The sequence below is a fragment of the Zootoca vivipara genome, chromosome 17, assembly GCF_963506605.1.
Source record: "Zootoca vivipara chromosome 17, rZooViv1.1, whole genome shotgun sequence".
Taxonomy (NCBI): Eukaryota; Metazoa; Chordata; class Lepidosauria; order Squamata; family Lacertidae; genus Zootoca; species Zootoca vivipara.
In genome coordinates, this window is record NC_083292.1 from 20,151,830 (window position 1) to 20,171,768 (window position 19,939).

The 19,939-nt window shown below is 45.8% G+C and overlaps 1 protein-coding gene across 2 annotated transcripts in view; it reads right to left on the bottom strand.

Moving 5' to 3' along the window:
• The window catches only part of CCDC60 (coiled-coil domain containing 60), a 53,139-nt gene extending 35,375 nt beyond the window's left edge, over positions 1–17,764 (bottom strand). For both annotated transcript variants that reach the window (XM_035098571.2, XM_060269729.1), the window contains exon 1: positions 16,428–17,764. In XM_035098571.2, coding sequence (XP_034954462.1) covers positions 16,428–16,712 — 285 coding nt within the window. In that variant the 5' untranslated portion in view covers positions 16,713–17,764. The remainder of the gene's footprint in view (positions 1–16,427) is intronic.
• Between the last annotated feature and the right edge of the window lie 2,175 nt (positions 17,765–19,939).

The window sequence follows — 19,939 nt, forward strand, 5'->3', positions numbered from 1 at the left end:
CAGTTCCTTAAATTTATTTTCATCATTCCCTGCATATTCTGAATTATCTTGACTTAATTCTTTTATGCACCTGTTCTCATATATGTCTTTTGAAGCTGCAAGTTATTACAATAATCCTGCCAATGTCTTAATCTCTTTACAGTTTGTTTGTAAATATTAAATAAACCAATTCCATTCCTTTATATATAAAAAAGTTGGTTGTCTTGATTTCTTATACTTCTGGTAAATTTCACCATTTCTGCATAATCCGTTAGTTTCTATAGCCATTCTTCTCCTGTTGGGACTTCTTCTACAGTATACTGTGTTTCTCTACAGTTTATGACAATTTTATGGTATTTTTATATATATTAATGTTTCGTAAGTCTCCCAGTAAATTTCTTTTGAAAGTAAAACAACAACAACCACATAGTAGAAACCGCGTCAATTATTTATCTACTTATTAGTTCAATTTATATCCAGCCCTTTATCAGTTTCATCGATCCCAGGGCGGCCGACGCCATAATACCCTATTAAACAGGATGGTAACATTTTGAATAATTAATCCCTCCACTAAAATATAACCAAATAATTAAATAGGTATTAAGCAGTCATGAAATTAAATACAGTAACTACTAGCGGGCTCACTGTGTTTCTGGAGGGCCTGTGGGGAGCAGCTTTTTAGGATGCCAGGTGTTGCTGGACTACAACTCCCATCATCCTTTGATCAGGTTGGCCGTTAGGAACTGGAGTCCAACAGGTTAACCATCCCCAGGTTAGGGGGGAAAGAGAACTATTGGCTTTACAATTCCATTGTGCGCAACTCTGCCTCTTTCGTTTATTTCAATATTCATCCTTCCGCATCTTGAGGATTCAGAGCAGGTATGAGTGAAATAAGGGCTGCCTTTGACGGACCCAAACCATGGATCCATCCAGTTTTATAGGTTTCTGTCACTGTTTTGAACGTAAGAAAGGAAGCTAACAAATTGAGGAAGGGCCATAATCGCAGGGCAGGCATGCCAGTTTGCTCCTTCAATTGAGGAGGCCAGCACCGTGTGACGTGCTCATATCACAAGCGCATGCATTGCAACTTGTGCATGTAACACGCAAGTCCTCCTTGGCCCCCCTTAGCTGGAGTCCCTTTTGCATTGTTTTTCAATGTATATCAGGCATCCCCAAACTTCGGCCCTCCAGATGTTTTGGACTACAATTCCCATCTTTCCCGACCACTGGTCCTGTTAGCTAGGGATCATGGGAGTTGTAGGCCAAAACATCTGGAGGGCCACAGTTTGGGGATCCCTGATGTATATCATGAGTTGGATATTTGTACAGCTTTCAAAACTGCTTTTAGCATTTTTCATGTATTCCGCTCTGGTCAGACCTCACCTGGAATACTGTGTCCAGTTCTGGGCACCACAGTTCAAGAAGGATACTGACAAGCTGGAACGTGTCCAGAGGAGGGCAACCAAAATGGTCAAAGGCCTGGAAACGATGCCTTATGAGGAACGGCTTAGGGAGCTGGGTATGTTTAGCCTGGAGAAAAGAAGGTTGAGGGGTGATATGATAGCCATGTTCAAATATATAAAAGGATGCCATATAGAAGAGGGTGAAAGGTTGTTTTCTGCTGCTCCAGAGAAGCGGACACGGAGCAATGGATTCAAGCTACAAGAAAGAAGATTCCACCTAAACATTAGGAAGAACTTCCTGACAGTAAGAGCTGTTCGGCAGTGGAATTTGCTGCCAAGGAGTGTGGTGGAGTCTCCTTCTTTGGAAGTCTTTAAGCGGAGGTTTGACAGCCATCTGTCAGGAATGCTTTGATGGTGTTTCCTGCTTGGCAGGGGGTTGGACTGGATGGCCCTTGTGGTCTCTTCCAACTCTATGATTCTATGATTCATGGTGCGTTTGCAAACTGCCTCAAGGCATAAGTAAAAAGGTAGCCCATGAGGGCTAGAAGCTTGCTTTTAAATAACAGAACAGTAAAGCCTTGAATCTTGCTGGTAACTGAATTCCACAGCAGAGAGAGACCTTATTCTAAGTATGGACTGGTTAATTGAAAAGAAAAGGATTCACTATATTCTGTCTGTTTTAGCAATAGGTTTTTAAACTTGCATTGTACGTTTTCCCAAGAGGCTTTTAATATATGCATTATTAATGCTAACTGCTGTCTCCCTTTCATTTTTCCTCCGCTTTCTGTTTTATTTTTTACTAAATTCTCATGTCTCTTGAAATAAGCTTAATTAAACCAGCAAACCAAATGGGAACAAAACGGGAAATGAATTAGTCGAGCTTGAAAAATCCTGATTGCCTTTGAGCTAAAAAGCCTTTGGGCATGATCCAGCCCATGCTCTTAGGCAGAAATTGTGAACGTGCATATGAGGGAGTAAGGTTTCCATGCTGTATACATTACCTGGGAGTTAGTCCCATTGAACTCAAAGGGGCTTTACATGTGTAAGTCCTACTGAACACATGGGGGTTTACTGAGAAAACATGCTTAAGATTGGTCTGAAAGTCCCACTGATTTCAACAGGACAAAGGTCAGCACATGCTCAGTGTCCCAATTCAAACATTAACCACCTCAATCTGATAAACCATGGTTTATTGGGCAAATAATCAATGTGTCCCTGTGTTTCATCTTCCCTTTTCCTTCTCTCTGCTCTCTCACACCTTACTGCCATACTTCTGAGGTTTGTTAAGCCACGGTTTCCTCTTACACCTGAACCAGGAAACTGTAGTTTAAGCTCCAACTACAAACCAGGATTTCAGACTCTTGACGATGGTTCGCAAGCCAGGATTGTAGTCCAAGCTTAAATGGGAAACTGTGGTTTAACAAATCCCACATGTACTGTATGGCAGTAAGGCACCCGAGAGAAGGGGAGAAGGGAACAAGCGGCCATAACACTCATTCTTGGTCCTACAGGCCAATGTAGTTATGTCCGAGTCAAGCCTCTAGCTTGCCTAAGTCACTCCATGAAATCTATAGGTCTTAAAAGAGCCAATGTTTTGGCAGATTGTGCCTTAGATTTCTTGCATCAGACTTCCTATATTTACCTGTGTAGTCTTAACACTGAACTTTCAGCCTGGCATTGTTTTGTCTTTGGGAGCGCCCAAACAATCTCATTTTATTCTGCTACATCCTCATTTCTATCCAGATCTCTCTTCCATCTCCTGGTCTTCTAAAACATTACATACTACCACCAGCCGGAAGGGAAATGTGCCATTGATGTAATAATAGGGCATTGGTGATGGATTTATACCGGACCGTCCACACACATCATCCCACATTATTAAGTTGCTCAGCAATGTCTCCCCAATGTTATCACATTATTGCCGTCTGGAGGGGCGCTCTTCAACTACAGCACAACAAAAAGGGAGAAGAAAATTTAACCAGAAATTTAACATTTGTGCTATAAAAAGCACAAGACTTCAGTAGGAAATTACAAGACGAAAAAATGTTTAAAATAACCTTTTTTTAAAAAAAAACCTAAAGCCTTCTTTTCAGGAATTCTAGGTGCTGAAATCCCAAAGGAGCAAAAAAGACTATTTATGTCTGCGACTACGGCTGCGCGGATGTTATTGGCCCAGAGATGGAAAGAAGATAAAGTCCCTACCAGAGAAGAATGGCAGATCAAGTTGATGGATTATGCCGAAATGGCTAAAATGACTGGAAGAATCAGAAATCAGGAAGACCAAAATTTTAATAAGGAACATAGCTGCCAAGTTCCGGCCTGAGAAATAAGGGACTGGACCGGAAGTAGCAGACCGGAAGTAGCGCTGCCGCCATTTTGGAACTGGGCGGAGCATGCTCAGAAGCTACTTTTGATGCTGCTCTGCCCTGTTCCAAAATGGCCGTCGCACCAGAAGTCACGCTGCAGCCATTTTGGAACTGGGCAAAGCAGCATCAAAAGTCGCTTCTGAGCATGCTCCGCCCAGTTCCAAAGTGGCCGCCACACCAGAATAAACCGGGGGGAAACAAAAAAATCAATTTTTTCGGCTGGGGACAGCTGGAAAAACAGGGGTTTCCCGGGGAATACGGGAGACTTGGCAGCTATGATAAGGAATGGGGAAAATTTATAACTTATCTTAAAGGCCATTGTAAACTGTTAAAACCGTTAGTAGGATTGTTGTTTAAGGGTGAATTCTGGATACGATGGGGAGATAAGAGATTTGGATTATTATAAAAGATGCAGGAGGAAATGATTAACAGTAGGACCCACAAAGGGGAAGAGGGAAGTCCAAGAGGTTGCTTGGAATGTTGCTTTTATTTTGTATCTCAAACACCAAACAAATATCTGAAAAACCAAATAAATAAATAAATAATGGGGGGGGCAGTTACAAGATGCACACCAATTGGAAATGGAGCAGCAAGTTAGCCCTGAAACGTCTGCAGGTCCAAACAGTACTGAAAAACGGCAGTGTGTATAACTACCCTGATACCATTGTGGATGGAGAAGGCCGTCAGCAACCACTAGACATGATGGCTATGTGCTGCCTCCACAGTCGGAGGCCGTAATGTTTCTGGGCACCAATTCCTGAAAACCACAGGAAGGGAGAGCGCTCTTATGCTTGGGTCCCGCTTGCAGGTTCCCCATTAGCCACTGTGAGAACATGATTCTGCACTAGATGAGCCACTGGTCTGATCCAGCAGACTCTTCTGAGGTCCGGACTGGTTGCATGACAACATGAGCAAATGGCTTTAGAGACCGATTAGGTCCATCAATTACCATATAGCATATATTCAACACAAAAAACAGCGGCAATTTGTTGCTGACAAAGGGCAGCTGGGCATATAAAGGGCCCCATTACCTTCAGTAGCTTAGGGCCTCATCAAACCTAAATCCGGCCCTGATCCTGCTTGAAGGTTTCCTACAGGCAACTGGTTGACCACTGGGAGAACAAGATGCTGGAATCCACTTTGCAGCTCTAGTAGAAAATCACTTGTGAATGAGTGGGGGGGTGGGACATGTATCAATGGTAGTGCAAGTCTTCTTCAGTCAGATTTACATAGGTGGCGAAACCAAAGAGCAGTAAACAGGTCCTACATTTGGAACTGCCAACTGTTTACGGCTCTGGTTGCTGGAAATCAGAGGAGGGGAGAATGCTCTCATGCTCAAATCCTGCTTGCAGGTTGGTCCTTGTGAGAACATGATTCTGCACTAGATGAGCCACTGGTCTGATCCAGCAGACTCTTCTGAGGTCCTTATCTTGAGCACAAATAATGAATGCATGATAAAAAAAAGGACAACCTCAGGGGGGGGGGGAGGTCCCTAAATCTACAATCTGTCTACTTCCAGAGCAGACCAAATGAATGCAACGGGGCTGCTTCTGCAGTCAATTAATTCTGGATTGCTGCCTTTCAGAATTAAAATGCCAGAGCCATTTCTGATGCAAATCCAATTAGTGCCATTCTTGAATTTAGGCTTAGAAACCCTGAGTTATTTCAGTCAGCCTTGGTTCTATTCCCAGGCAGGGTATCTGAAAAGCGCAGAGTTTTTTCTTTTTTTCTAATCTACCCACGGGAGCCAGTGCTTTTGTGTAGGCATGTTTTTTTAAAATAATAATAATCATAATCATCCTATTGTATACAACATCTCCATTTCTGCTTCCCAAATTCTTCTCTTTCTTTGCTTTGTTTCATTTCCATGACCGTTCGGAGGTGTGCCAAAGATTTCAGCTTCTTCTTGCAAACGTCCCCCACATCTTCTGTTTGTTGCATGTTACCAATGAAACTCTTATTGTCCTTGGCAGAGGTTTCCTCTTTATCTATCCTATTCAGTTTCTAGCTTTCCATCCATCAGCTAAACAAGAGGAAAGTGGAGATTATTTCTCTCCACCCCCAACCCACCCCAAGTATATTTTCCAGGAAGCAACTACCTCTGGCCACGGCACTGTTATTATTTTTTAAAAACTGCTTGTTGTCAGGACATGCTCATGAAGTCATTTTTGGCACGGGGACGAGCTTTACTGGAGCCGCAGTTGAGGACCTGATTTCAAGTCTCCCAATAAGCTGCCTCCAACTTTGATTTAAAAAGTAGAGGCAGGGAGGCGAGGTGGGGCCACACTCAAGGTGGAGGAGAGTCAGGCTGCACCTGGGGTATAATAAACACATTTTAAAAAATATGAATAATAATGATACTTGCAGAGCTTTCCAGTACCCCCACAAACCTGCCTGCCTGCCTTCTTAACACTGCTACAACAACTATTTTCCTGCTCTTCACCCTAATGTGCCAGGGCAGATTATAACAACTAAAAAAAAAACCATTTAAAACAGCTCAGAACAACTGAAAATCAGAAAATAAGGTGTGTCGTAAAAAAAATTCATCTCATGTGTCAAAGAGGTGTGTCTTCAGCATTCACCGAAATCTGGAGAGTTGCTCCAAAGCAGACTGCTTGATGCCTTCAGAGCAGGGGTTCCCAAACTAAAGCCCGGGGGCCGGATGCAACCCAATCACCTTCTAAATCCAGCCCGCGGATGGCCCGGGAATTAGCATGTTTTTACATGAGTAGAATGTGTCCCTTTATTTAAAACTAGCTGGCCAGGCCACGCGTTGCTGTGGCTCATCCCTGTGATTCCCCCCACCCTGTCCCGTTCCATGACCTATCCCGTCCCCTCCTGCCCCCAACCCACACCCGGGTGAGTCCCCACCTCCATTTGGCCTAGTCTGTAAAGGCGAGCCTCCATTCGGCCTAGTAGCTGCAATACCAGTTTAGCCTCCGATAGAGGGCCAAGGTTTTCTAGTTGTAGTACCAGTGTATCCGCCGCTAGAGGGTGCTGTGTTGCAACCTCTTCTGCCTTCTATTTCCCAGGTTCCCCGGCTCTCTAAGTTCAGGGTTCCAAACCAGTGGGTTTTACCTGGTTTTCGTGGCACAGGTGTGCTATGTGGCCAATCTATGTACATGGAAACACTCGGATACCCCCATGTGACGTTGTGGCCAAATTTGAACGCGATCGGGAAAGCGGTTTCAGAGAACGTCGCGGCCTAACAAACATGGACCTTCTACATTTATATATATATATATAGATGCATCTCTGGGTTATTTGTGGGGCCTGCCTGGTGTTTTTACATGAGTAGAATATATGCTTTTATTTAAAATGCATCTCTGGGTTATTTGTGGGGCATAGGAATTCATTCATTATTATTATTTTCAAAATATAGTTCGGCCCCCCACAAGGTCTGAGGGACACTGGACCGGCCCCCTGCTGAAAAGGTTTGCTGACCCCTGCCTTCAGAGCCTAGATGTCCAACTATCAGACCAGTGTCTAGCACAGCAAAATAAACACACTGACAATCCTTACAACATAAGGGTTTCTTGGCACTACAGCCTCACAGAGCAGCTGGTCCTAAGAAGGACAGAAACATTTGCTCCAGATGAGATGATAGATAGATAGATAGATAGATAGATAGATAGATAGATAGATAGATATCAGATCATGCGTGTCTCTTTCTGTTCACTGAGAAGCAGGCGTTAAAAAAATGCAGGGACAGCTCACAGGGAATCTGTTGGAAATCAAAAAGCCAGCAACCAAGGACAGAGTCAATTTGGTCTGCATTTAAAGGTGAAGCTACGTAATTCAAGCTTTTTGAAATGATATATGACATCATGGGCACAGCCGGGATTTATGTTGGGGGGACGGGACAGGACGCCCACCTGTCATCATCCTCTGTCTGGCAAATTTGGAATGAAATGTCTCAACAACAGATGTTTTAAATTACTTTCTTTTGACCCCAAGTGCTCAGAGAAATCTGTCAAAGCATTTCAAATATTCTGATTATTTCTACTTTTATTTAAGTGTTTTTGTTTGTTTGTTTGTTTGATTGATTGGGGGTAGCTGCCCACCCCTGTCCCCTTCAGCTAGGTCCGTGGATGACATGCCCAACCTGTATAAAAGTTATACACGGCAAGTAGAAAGCGAATAGAGAAAAGTTTTTTCTCCCTCTCTCGTAACACTTAGAACAGGTAGACATCCAATGAAGATGAACGATGGGAGATTCAGGACAGATGAAAAAGAACTTCTTCATGCAGCGCATAGTTAAACTGTGGAACTCACTCCCACAGGAGGTAGTGATGGCCACCAACCTGGATGGCTTCAAAAGAGGACTGGATGAACTCAGAAAGAAGGCTATCAATGGCTACTAGCTATAACGGCACTGGTCTGCCCCAAAGGTCACAGGAAGTCTTGTTTCCAAATGCCAGTGGCTGGAAAGGACAGGAGGGCAGAGGGCTCTTGTGCTTGGATTCTGCTTGTGGGTTTAACACAGGCACCTGGTCGGTGGCTGTGAGACAAGGATGCTGGGGTTAGATGGGCCGTTAGCCTGATCCGGCCGGTCTTCTGATTCTCTTAAACAACGCACAAACCGAAACGGCAGCCATCCTTTCGGAATTTGCACTCCTCCTTCGAAGTTTGCAATGCAGTTCTGTGCGCACACTGGGGCAAATTCTGCCTCAAAACACATAGAAAAATGCACAAGAACGTAAGCTGAGCCTGCTGGATCGGGCCAACGGAAAACCGTTTTGCAAAAATGTGCACTTTGGGGGGGGGGGTAATGGTATACACAAATATGTGTATATTGGGAAGATTTCGCAGTGCAAATACCTCCGGATTGTGTGTCTAGAATGCAGCCTAATGCACAAAGGTCAGAGTTCTCTGCCTTTGGCTCCACCCACTGCTGCCATGCGGCCCCCATTAAGGTTGCCATCAATGGGAATGTGGCCCTCAGGCTAGGTTCCCCAGCTCTGATGTATATATTATTTATTTGTTTCAAAGCACTTATAAACTGGAATGTGTTTTTTAAAGACCTTGCGGCGGTGTGCGATTGGTGGGAGGAAGTACAATTAAAATGAAAATGCATTCTAAAACTGATAAAAACGCAGTCCAAAAATACATAGGTGCAGACAAGAACAAATAAAAGATTCGGACTCACAAAACAGGGGCTGATCCATTGGGTAATTAATAATAATAATAATAATAATAATAATAATAATAATAATAATTGTACCCCACCCATCTGACTGGGCTGCCTGAGCAAAAACATAAATCTTTATAAGCCTTATGCTCACCTTTTATATCTATAATAAATAAAAGCACATTACAGAAATGCCTTCAGCCACCTTTCTTCCTGAAGGGAACAGAGTCCTGATAAACAGAGCCCCGGGATCTTGTCAAATTGTATGTTCTGGTTTTAATTTTGTTATAAAAAAAATTGTAGGAAACATGAGATCTGCTGCCTTGGAGGATGCTGGTCTCTCGCTTGAACCCGGCCCCTGAATAACTTTACACTGACATGCGGAAGGAGTGGTCCTATTGCAGCAAAACTGCAAAGTATCACGAGAGCTGTCCACGCTTTTGCCCACTGGTACAGGCTTACTGTCACCACGCAGGCATCCTCCTCGCCATTGTTATTTGACCTTCCGAAAGAGAACTAATCGCTGCTGACATTTTGTGATTGTAATGACAGCTGCAGGCAGAGACTGTATCATAATTGCAGCCTAGGAGCCTTAAAACATTCACTCGGCTTCGATTTCTAGGTTGTGTTCCATTAGTCCCGGGGCCTTCATGTCACAAAGCCATTAAATCATTGTTTTCACTTGACAGTATCATCTTTAGCCAACCCTGCAGTGAGGGGAGGGCGGTTGGGATTACAGTGTTTCTTAAAACTCGCGGCGAGGGCAATTGGCTGTTCTGAGCAATCGTGCTCAAGGAGAGTCATCCCAAGGCCGGGCTCAACCCTCTGTTGGCCAAAAGAAGAAACGCTTGAGAAGTGCTTAAGTTGTCTGTACATGTATTTTGTACTCGGACTGCAAAGGCCGATGGCTGATGCAAACATCTATCTATCTAAAAATCAGGTGCTTAGCTTAGGAATGCTCCTGGATGCCAAGGAGGTTTCTGCAGCCAGAAATGCCTGTCTCTACCACCTTCCTAGGTAGAACAGGTGTTACGCTAAAGGTAAAAAGATAAAGGACCCCTGGACGGTGAAGTCCAGTCAAAGGCGACTATGGGGTTGCGGAGCTCATCTTGCTTTCAGGCCGTTTGTCCACAGACAGCTTCCGGGTCATGTGGCCAGCATGACCAAACTGCTTCTGGTGCAATGGGACACCGTGACGGAAACCAGAGCGCACAGAAACGCCATTTACCTTCCCGCCGCAGTGGTACCTATTTATCTACTTGCACTGGCATGCTTTCGAACTGCTAGGTTGGAAGGAGGTGGGACAGAGCAACGGGAGCTCACCCCATCGCGGGGATTCAAACTGCCGACCTTCCGTTCAGCAAGCCCAAGAGGCTCAGTGGTTTAGACCACAGCGCCACCCACGTCCCCAAGGTGTTAAGCTACTACTACACTGAGTAAGTGTCCACGATATTTTTCTAAGGAAGGAAGATGCAGGATGGGGAACCAAACCAGAACAGGTTGACTCCACCTATGGTGACACCCCACTCCCCAGACTCCGCCTCCCCTTAGGTACCCTGCCACCTGTCACAGGGACTGGACTGAGGAGGAATGGTGGAGACAGCCTCCCCCACCCCCTGAATCTTCCAGAAAAGAGGAAGACAGTATAGATTTAGAACGGTGGTTTGCAGAAGGTCACAACTCAGAGACAGAAGAGGGGCAAAGCTGGAAGATAATGGGAGAAGGGGAGGGGGGAGAACCAGAGCCGGAACAGCTGACTGACACGTTATCATTAGAGAGCATTCCAGACCCCCCCTTCTCCCAGAACCTGGCGGGGAGTGAAAGCAGTGAAAGTAGGAGAGCAGAGAGCTAAGAGGCAATTAGCCTTAAGCAGCCACTGTAAGGCGGGTGGTGCTGTTGACGAGTGAGAAGGGAAAGGGTGGGAGGAGATTACTCGGAGCAACGCCATTACTCCAAGAGGCTACCTTTCTAAGCCCCTCTCTGTGCATATTGCATAAAATACTTTAGTAAGCAGCTTTCCCTGTCTTTCTATCTCTGGTAGCCGGCCATGGGGTGGGTGGGGGGTGGTACGATTCCCTGACGCCTGACACCACCCTCCCTGGTAACACGATCACTGTCCACCCTGGGGCTACACCCACTTGTGCTTCAGTAAAGTTCATGTGGGGCTGCCTTTGCAGAAGAGCATCAGGAAACTGCAGCTGTTTCAAAATGCAGCTGCCAAAGTTGTGACTGGAACCAAGCAGATGGAGCCTATCGCTCTGCATATTCTCTCACCTGCCTTGACTACCAATTTACTCCTGAGCGGTGGTCCTTCTCTTGAAGGACCTAAATTCTTTACCTCGAAATTGCTTTCTGAACGCAAGACGTTCTGTCCGAAACAGACAGAGCCTTGGGGACTCCTTACCCCTCGGCTGCGTGACTGGTGCTCTTGTGTATCAGCCGTGGTGATTGCAGGCCTGGGATGAAGCAAGAACTAGGATTTCCTAAATGACTAAAATGCAATTTTTTGCTTTGTACCCTGAACTGGTTCTGGGAAAGGATTTGGATCACTTGAGGAAAAGCGTTCCACAAGATCTCTCTGCTTTGAAAAAAAAACGCACTTGGCTGCATTTTGGCTACACACCAATGCAAAAGATCATTTTTCCACAGCTGAAAACCATCAGTAATAACAACATTTCTATCCCAACTTTCCACCGAAGAGCTCAAGGTGGCATACACAGATCTCCCACCTGTCTCCATTTTATTTTCACAATCACCTTAGAGCAGGCATCCCCAAACTTCGGCCCTCCAGATGTTTTGGACTACAATTCCCATCACCCCTGACCACTGGTCCTGTTAGCTAGGGATCATGGGAGTTGTAGGCCAAAACATCTGGAGGGCCGCAGTTTGGGGATGCCTGCCTTAGAGTCATAGAATTGTAGAGTTTGGAAACTTGTCACGTGCGCCACAGTAGACTTCAAATATTTTGTTGTGGGGCAAGCTTAGCAGCTGCGCTGAACAGGCAGGGAAGGAAAAACACACCAGAAAATGCAAGTGTACATTAAAACTGAGCCTAACGCATCAGCATTAAGGGGCCACTTGGAAAGGCTGACTCACAAAGCCATCATGCTGGCAGCACGACAAAAGCGAGACAGAGGTCATTTGGCAGAAAATGTTGGGAAGCCATTGGAAATGGTCAGGAAAACAAACAGGCCCAAGGCATGAGTTACATACCCTTGGATAAGGAGTCCCCCATTTCTCGTTTTTCATAGATAACTGTCATGGCTAACTGCTATGGCTGGCTGCTTGATGACACCGAAGGACAAAGCCATCCGCTAGAAATAGCTCTGATGATGGTTTAAAAATGAGCTCATTTTTCCAGGCCACTTCTGAACTTTGCCCACAGACAACGGCGGGCTTTAATTACACAGAGCAAATGGGCAAGTGTCAGGGAAGTGTGTGCCAGCTGTGCAGTGAAAAGCCAAAAGAGCCTTGATCCCGGGGATGGTTCAGTTGTCAACAACTTCAGACATTACTTTCTCCCTGTCTTAAAAGTCTGGGAGACATAACAAGCGGCCTTTGACAGAGATTGAAATATATGGGAATATAATGATCTCCGTATGCCTCTGATTGTGGGTTTGATGCTGCTGAAGACAAACCCTTTGAGCATTCAATACCTGCACCACGCCAATTTAAACTTGCTTAAGGGCTACCCTCTCCGACCCAGAATATTCTGGGAAATGAAGTTCACCCAAGAAGACTAGGGATCCAAATCATTCTCCTTGGCACCCTAGCCAAATTGAATCTCCCAGCTAAACTCAGTCTTGCAAATGAGCATACAAAAATTACTAGCCTTCCCCCCTTACTAGCCCCCCCCTTTTTACTGCTTTTCAACAAGTACCTGTTAATTCCAACTGAAATCAAGATACACTGTGCCCATAGCATTCCCCTGATCCACCAAACCTGTAACTCTATCAAAAAAAAAGGAAAAAGAAATGAGATTTGTCTGGCATGACTCGTTTTTAAGAAATCCCTGCTGGGTCTTAGTAATCACAGCATCCTTCTCTAAATGCTCACAGTAAAAGGTAAAGGGACCCCTGACCATTAGGTCCCGCCGTGACCAACTCTGGGGTTGTGGCGCTCATCTCGCATTATTGGCCGAGGGAGCCGGCGTACAGCTTCCAGGTCATGTGGCCAGAATGACAAAGCCGCTTCTGGCGAACCAGAGCAGCACACAGAAACGCTGTTTACCTTCCCGCTGTAGCAGTACCTATGGATCTACTTGCACTTTTACATGCTTTCGAACTGCTAGGTTGGCAGGAGCAGGGACTGAGCAACGGGAGCTCACCCCGCTGCAGGGATTTGAACCACCGACCTTCTGATCGGCAAGCCCTAGGCTCTGTGGTTTAACCCACAGCGCCACCCGCGTCATCCAAATGCTCACAGAAAAAATGTTTAATTATCTGTTCTAGGACCTTCCCTAGTATCAACATCAAGTGGTTGGGTCTTCTCCCCCTCCCCCCTTTTGAAGATGGGGACAACATTTGCACGCCTCCAGTTTGCAGGGACCTCACCTGTTCTCCAAGAATTCTCAGAGGTGCAGCCGTTTTATTTTCAAGATCTTTCCTAATAATAATATCTGATCTGACTGGTAATTTTAATGCATATATTGTGTAAACCGCTTAGAGCAGGGGTCAGCAAACTTTTTCAGCAGGGGGCCGGTCCACTGTCCCTCAGACCTTGTGGGGGGCCAGACTATATTTTTTGGGGAGGGGGGATTGAACGAATTCCTATGCCCCACAAATAACGTAGAGATGCATTTTAAATGAAAGCACACATTCTACTCATGTAAAAACACGCTGATTCCCAGACTGGATTTAGAAGGCTGGATTTAGAAGGCAATTGGGCCAGATTCGGCCCCCGGGCCTTAGTTTGCCTACCCATGGCTTAGAGGCTTTGAAGATTCACCAGTACATAAATCCTTTAAATAAATAAATGAAACAGCATGCAATAAAATGTCTGCCAAAGCCTCTAAAGTCGTTCTTTGTAAGTTGAACAGCTTAGTTCTCGTTTTGGCTCCCGAACGCCGCAAACCCGACTGTTTAAGTTTGCGAACTATTTTGCAAGCCAAACACCTGACGGGGCTTCTGTGGCTTCTGATTAGCTGCAGGAGCTTCCTGCAGCCAATCAGAAGCTGTGCTTTGGTTTTCGAACGTTTTGGAAGTCAAACGGACTTCTGAAACGGATTCTGTTTGACTTCCAAGGTACAACTGTATTGCTGTTCTGTCCTCTTAGCACATGCGGGAATGAGCCATGGCTGCTGACCCCTCAGCCCCCACTTAATTCAAAGCCTGCCAACTGGGGGATCTAACTACAGGTGCAGAAATTACGCTAGTCAACAAAAATGGCTCCATTTTCTTCCTGGATAGATGTAGTTACCCATCTCATTACTCATCTTCTTTCTGTATAGCACACAATTACCCAGCGGAGTCTGATTACAAGCGCAGAGCAGGCTGGAAGCATCCCTGACGCTCCAAATTGAAAAGAACAGAAATGTTTTGAGTGTGTCCAGAAAAAGAAAGAGAGAGAGAGGAAAAAAGAGAGAGGAAAAAGTCACCTTTCTTTACTTGGAAGAAGTCAACAGGCTGGCTCCTGGGTATCGCAGACAAGCTTGCCATGGCAATTAACTCTCTGAACGGATAAAAAGGGGACTAATATCCCCCTGTGCCGGCTCACTAAGGAATCAAACCAGACCTTTTAACACAGAGCTTGGAACACTCAGGTAATCAAAAAGCCTGTCTGGGGACGTTCCTTGATTTTCAATGAATCAGAGCTGCCTGCCTAATGCACGCCCATCTCTGGAGAGCAGAAGCTGGGATTCTAAAACCAAAATGGGTCATTTCACAGTCCTTAAATGAATACTAACAGGGCTCTGCTGGGCCATTTGGGGACAGCTGCGGAAGAGAGGGGGGGCGAGAAACGACTGCATTCAGCAAGGACTTTCAAGAGTAGACTAGAGGTGCTGTGCTCTAAAAACCGAGTTAAACATGGAGGGGAAATGTTGGGGCTAGGCCAGCACTGAGGGTGGCCAACCCCAAACTCACACCTGAGTTTGTGAACCCGACAACGCAGGCTCACCGAGGGGCACAAATTGTCCTGTTCCATTAATCAGCCAGAAAGAGAGGTTCCTGGTATCTATAGATGAAGGAGCAACCATCAATTGCTTCAGATGCCTTGTAAAGATGTCTTTTTTAGCCCAGGATTTCCCTGCCATATAAAATCAGACCCTTTTTTTATCTATACGGATCTCCCAAATTTCACCTTTATAACACTCTTTTAATTGGCCTTCCATTGTTGTTGTTGGTATTCAAGTATTTATACCATAGGCCACCTTTTTGTGTGCAGCCCTCACAAGGAGACACCTTTATTCAGATGGGAAATACTACAATACATTAGAAGCAACAAATCTTAAGAGGCTCAGAAAGCAGCAACACAAAAGCACTGTTATGGAAAGGCAGCCTGGAACAGGTACATTTTGGAAGGCCTGTTTGGGGACATGGGAAGTTAGGTTGGAAGGGAATTCCGTAGCAGTGGAGCCACCACCAAAAAGCCCCCCCCCACCCCTAGCTTATCTTAGTGGCAAGCATACTACAATGCCTCTGTTAACATGCAGGCAAGATCACAGGGGCAAAGGTAGCTCTTGAGTTAAACTTGAAAGCCCTTTAGATAAACCTTTAAAACTCTTCAGGTCTCTTTGCCCAGGATTCAGAACCTAGCAACCAGTGCTACCTGCTGTAATAATCATGTCTCACATGTAATAATAATAATATAATAATAATTTATTATTTATACTCCGCCCATCCGGCTGGGTTTCCCCAGTCACTCTGGGCAGCTCCCAACAGATTAAAAACAGAATAAAACATCAGTAATTAAAAACTTCCCTAAACAGGGCTCCCTTCAGATGTCTTCCAAAAGTCAGATAGTTGTTTATTTCCTTGACATGTGATGGAAGGGCGTTCCACAGGGCAGGCGCCACCACCGAGAAGGCCCTCTGCCTGGTTCCCTATAACCTCAGAGTAATAATAGTATATAATAATAATTTATTATTTATACCCTGCCCACCTGGCTGGGTTTCCCCAGCCACTCTGGGCGGCTTCCAACAGAAAAATGAAATAAAATAATCTATTAAACATTAAAAACCTCCCTAAACAGGGCTGCCTTCAGATGTCTTCTAAAAAATCTGGTAGCTGTTTTTCTCTGACATCTGATGGGAGGGCGTTCCACAGGGCGGGCGCCACTACCGAGAAGGCCCTCTGCCTTGTTCCCTGCAACTTGGCTTCTCGCAACGAGGGAACCGCCAGAAGGCCCTCAGTGTCCGGGCAGAACGATGGGGGTGGAGATGCTCCTTCAGGTATACTGGACTGAGGCCATTTAGGGAGTGAGTGAACCGCGAGAAGACCCTCAGAGCTGGACCTCAGTGTGCGGTTTAAGTGATTCCACTTAAAGAGGTCCACCACCTACTTTTTAATATCACAAGCAAAGAACATACTAAGAGAGCACTGTGCTTACCAGGGGGAGCTGTCCGAGACCGTAGAGAGTGAGTTTCCTTGGATCGAGGTAAAGAGGTTCCCCAAAATCCTGATAGGGCTTCCAGCTGGGAGTAAAGTAGCCTTGTTGCGTGAGCTGTTTGATTCTCCGATGGTAATTCTCCCGGAAGACCTGCTCTCTCGTGACATCCCAGCAGTTGTAGATGGTGTTGCTTCGAGCTTGGACCTTGAGGCCTTTCTGGCTGGGGATGGGCAGAGGCCGGATCACGACAAAGTAACGGGGGTCTGACTTTGGGTGCATAGGCATATTGACAGTGTTGTAGAGCCACCTCGCTTCCTAGGAAAAACCACTCCTCTGAACCCTCGCTTTGGTTACTATAAGGGTACCCTTTCTCACACGCACCTCACACCACAAACAGCGCCTAGAAGGATAAAATGCAGCTTCAAAAGATAAAGGCTGCAGATTTGGGTGTTTTTTTTAGCCACTCACAAGTAGGAAATAACAACAAACACACAACCCCCGCTTTCGATCCTCATCAAACTAGGACCATGATTCCACTAAGCGAGTCGGGCTGCTGCTGCAAGGAACTCAGGTATAAACATCTCTGTGCCTTGGGAACCCAAAGAAAGGTAACTAATTGAAAAGGCAAGGCTGATTTGACAGCCTTGTCTTTGTCCAGGGCTGACTGACAGCAACTGCCCGCAATTAAAATGCCAGCAAGGCTGCACGATTCCCCTTCAGATCCAACTTAGAACTGCCACCTGTCTCAAACCACTCTGCTCATAATTTCTCTTAAGAAGTTGCTAAACACGGGCCCTGGGGTGGGTGGGTGTAGCCTCACCCCAAAACAGACCCAGTCCTTCCTGAGGCCACTCTACTGCCCTACTGATCAATCTTCCTATTGCTAAAGATAATCAGATCTCAGCTCAAATTATCCTCCTAAATTTTCCCTACCAACCAACCGCACTGATTTCCCCCCTCCCTTTTTTTTACTAGATTGCTGACTCTTGGCCCAAATACAACCCCCACCCTTTTAAAAACAGGGCAAGATTCTAGTCCCTAAGACTTCTCGACCATTTCCTGTTTGAGATTCCCAATGCCAGTCGCCAGCTGGCATCAACCCCGCTGAGCCCTCTTTACTATAAAGACCCCCATGTACTTAAGACTTCTCTCCCAGCCCCCTCCTCTCTTTCAGAAAGCCCTAACTGGGACGACCCTTCTTACTGAGTGGATTATTTACAACCAAGCTCAGTCCCAGACAGGGCGGTTTCATGAAGTGAAACAAACCCTTAAAAGACCCTAACCCTCCTCCCGGACCCCACAATCCCTCCCCCACCCCGGAACCCCCCCGGCGTCGCTTTCAAGGCCTTCCCCCCATCTAGAACTTGAGCGCCTTCTCAGGCCCAGCTGGAACGCTCACAGTGGGGAGGGTGTGGGGAGGAAAAGGCGTCGCCTGTTGCCCTTGGCAACCGCTTGGGAACGCTCCGGCGCCGGCTGGGAATGGTCGCTCGTTGCTTTCCGTAGCCGCGGTGCCGTCGGCTAGCTGAAGCTGTTTCCGCCCTTACAATTTTGCCCTCACTTTAATGAATGAGATGAGCGTTCATTTATCGCTCGGTAGGATTGCATCCGAAATGAACTGTGTGAATCCCTCGTGGCAGAATGGAAACAAGAACTTTCTATTCATGACTTTCTCTCCCCCGTTCATTGTAATTTCTTTTAAATGACCTCATATGGTTTATTTTAATTACGTATTGGTGAAAATAGAAGGGTCCGTGGAAGCATGGGCGTAGCCAGGATTTTTGTTGGAGTCTTTTGTTGGGGTGGGCAGAACCTCGGTTTGCTATGTGTTTTTCTGAATTTTATTGATTTAGGGGGGTATCTGCCCCCCACTTGGCTACGGAAGTGGGTATATGAGTAGTGGAAGTGGGTATATGTGTAGATTCTCTCCTTTCCTCTTCTACACTTGCGTGCTTCCTTTGCTACAGTTGCAAAGTCCCTTCTTTGGCAGTTCAGTGAAATCTGTTGCTTGAGACAGTGGTGTTTATTGGGGCGTACCCAAAATACCGGTAGTACCCAAAATAGTATGGGACGCGGGTGGTGCTGTGGGTTAAACCACAGAGCCTAGGGCTTGCTGATCAGAAGGTCGGCGGTTCCATTGCTCGGTCCCAACTCCTGCCAACCTAGCAGTTCGAAAGCACGTAGATAAATAGGAACCGCTCCAGCGGGAAGGTAAACGGCGTTTCTGTGAGCTGCTCTGGTTCGCCAGAAGCGGCTTTGTCATGCTGGCCACATGACCTGGAAGCTGTACACCGGCTCCCTTGGCCAATAATGTGAGATGTTGCAACCCCAGAGTCGGTCACGACTGGACCTAATGGTCCGGGGTCCCTTTACCTTTTACCTTTACCCCAAACAGTAAGGCAGACTTTGGCTTTCACAGAATTTTTCTTCAAGCCAAGCGGTGCTTGTATTCGTTTAAAGGTGGAGATTGGAGAAGAACCTCTTTTACCTTTTTTTGAGTCCTCTAACTCGAAAATGTGGGTGGGTGGGGAGTTTTTTTTCTCCCTCCTAAGGCTAGATCTTGTGGACGTTTAGTGAAGCTGAATGCTGGCAGATTCAGGACAGATAAAAAGAAAGTCCTTCTTCACACAGAATATAGTTAAACTATGGAACTCACTCCCACAGCACAGGAAGCACTGATATGGCCACCACCTTGGATGGTTTTACAAGAGGAGAGGAGAGGAGAAAGCTCCATAGGAGCAATTTTTTTAAAATGAAAAAGTTCAATAAGCTACTTGTACATTTGAGCCTCTTTTCTCCTCACTATATGGAGTTGGGTATATTGGGGAGGCAGGTAGAATCTGGAGGTCTGTGGGCTTGTTAACAAACTTGAGCTGAACTGGAGGGGGGCGATAAATAAATGATGTGGGGGCATCCTTCTCCAACTGGGGAGTCCCCAACATAGCATTGATTATCTGCACCTGCCAATACAAGAACAGGAAGATTTATTTATTTACAGTAGGGGTTCCCAACAAAATTTTCTCGAGGACCCCTCATCGAGCCGCTATTGTGACAAGGACCCCCATTAATTCCTAATCCTAAAATTAAAAAGTGAGAGCCAAATTAAGAGTCTTTTTATATTTTATATTTATACGTTTTTTACAGTTCTTCCTCTTCATCTGTAGACCTTTGTCGTTTTAACGAACCACTTTTTAACCAACGGTCCATTTTTAACTACGCGAACTGTAGCTTCCGCGAAAAACAACACTTTGTTTACAAACACTACTGTTTTGCAAAGAGGCAGCGCGCGCCAGGGAGGAGGGAGGGGAATGGAGAAGACAAGGTACCTGCGCAGTAGCGCACAAATGAAGCCGTCGCGCGCAAAGCATCTTGGGGAGGTGAGCGTTAGTAGAATGCGCGCACTGCCTCTTTGCAAAACAGTAGTGTTTGTAAAGTGCCACCTAACGGCATACAGCAGAACTACTGCCTCTATCTAATTCTAGTTTTGCTCTAGACTCTGCTCATGCAGGAAGCAG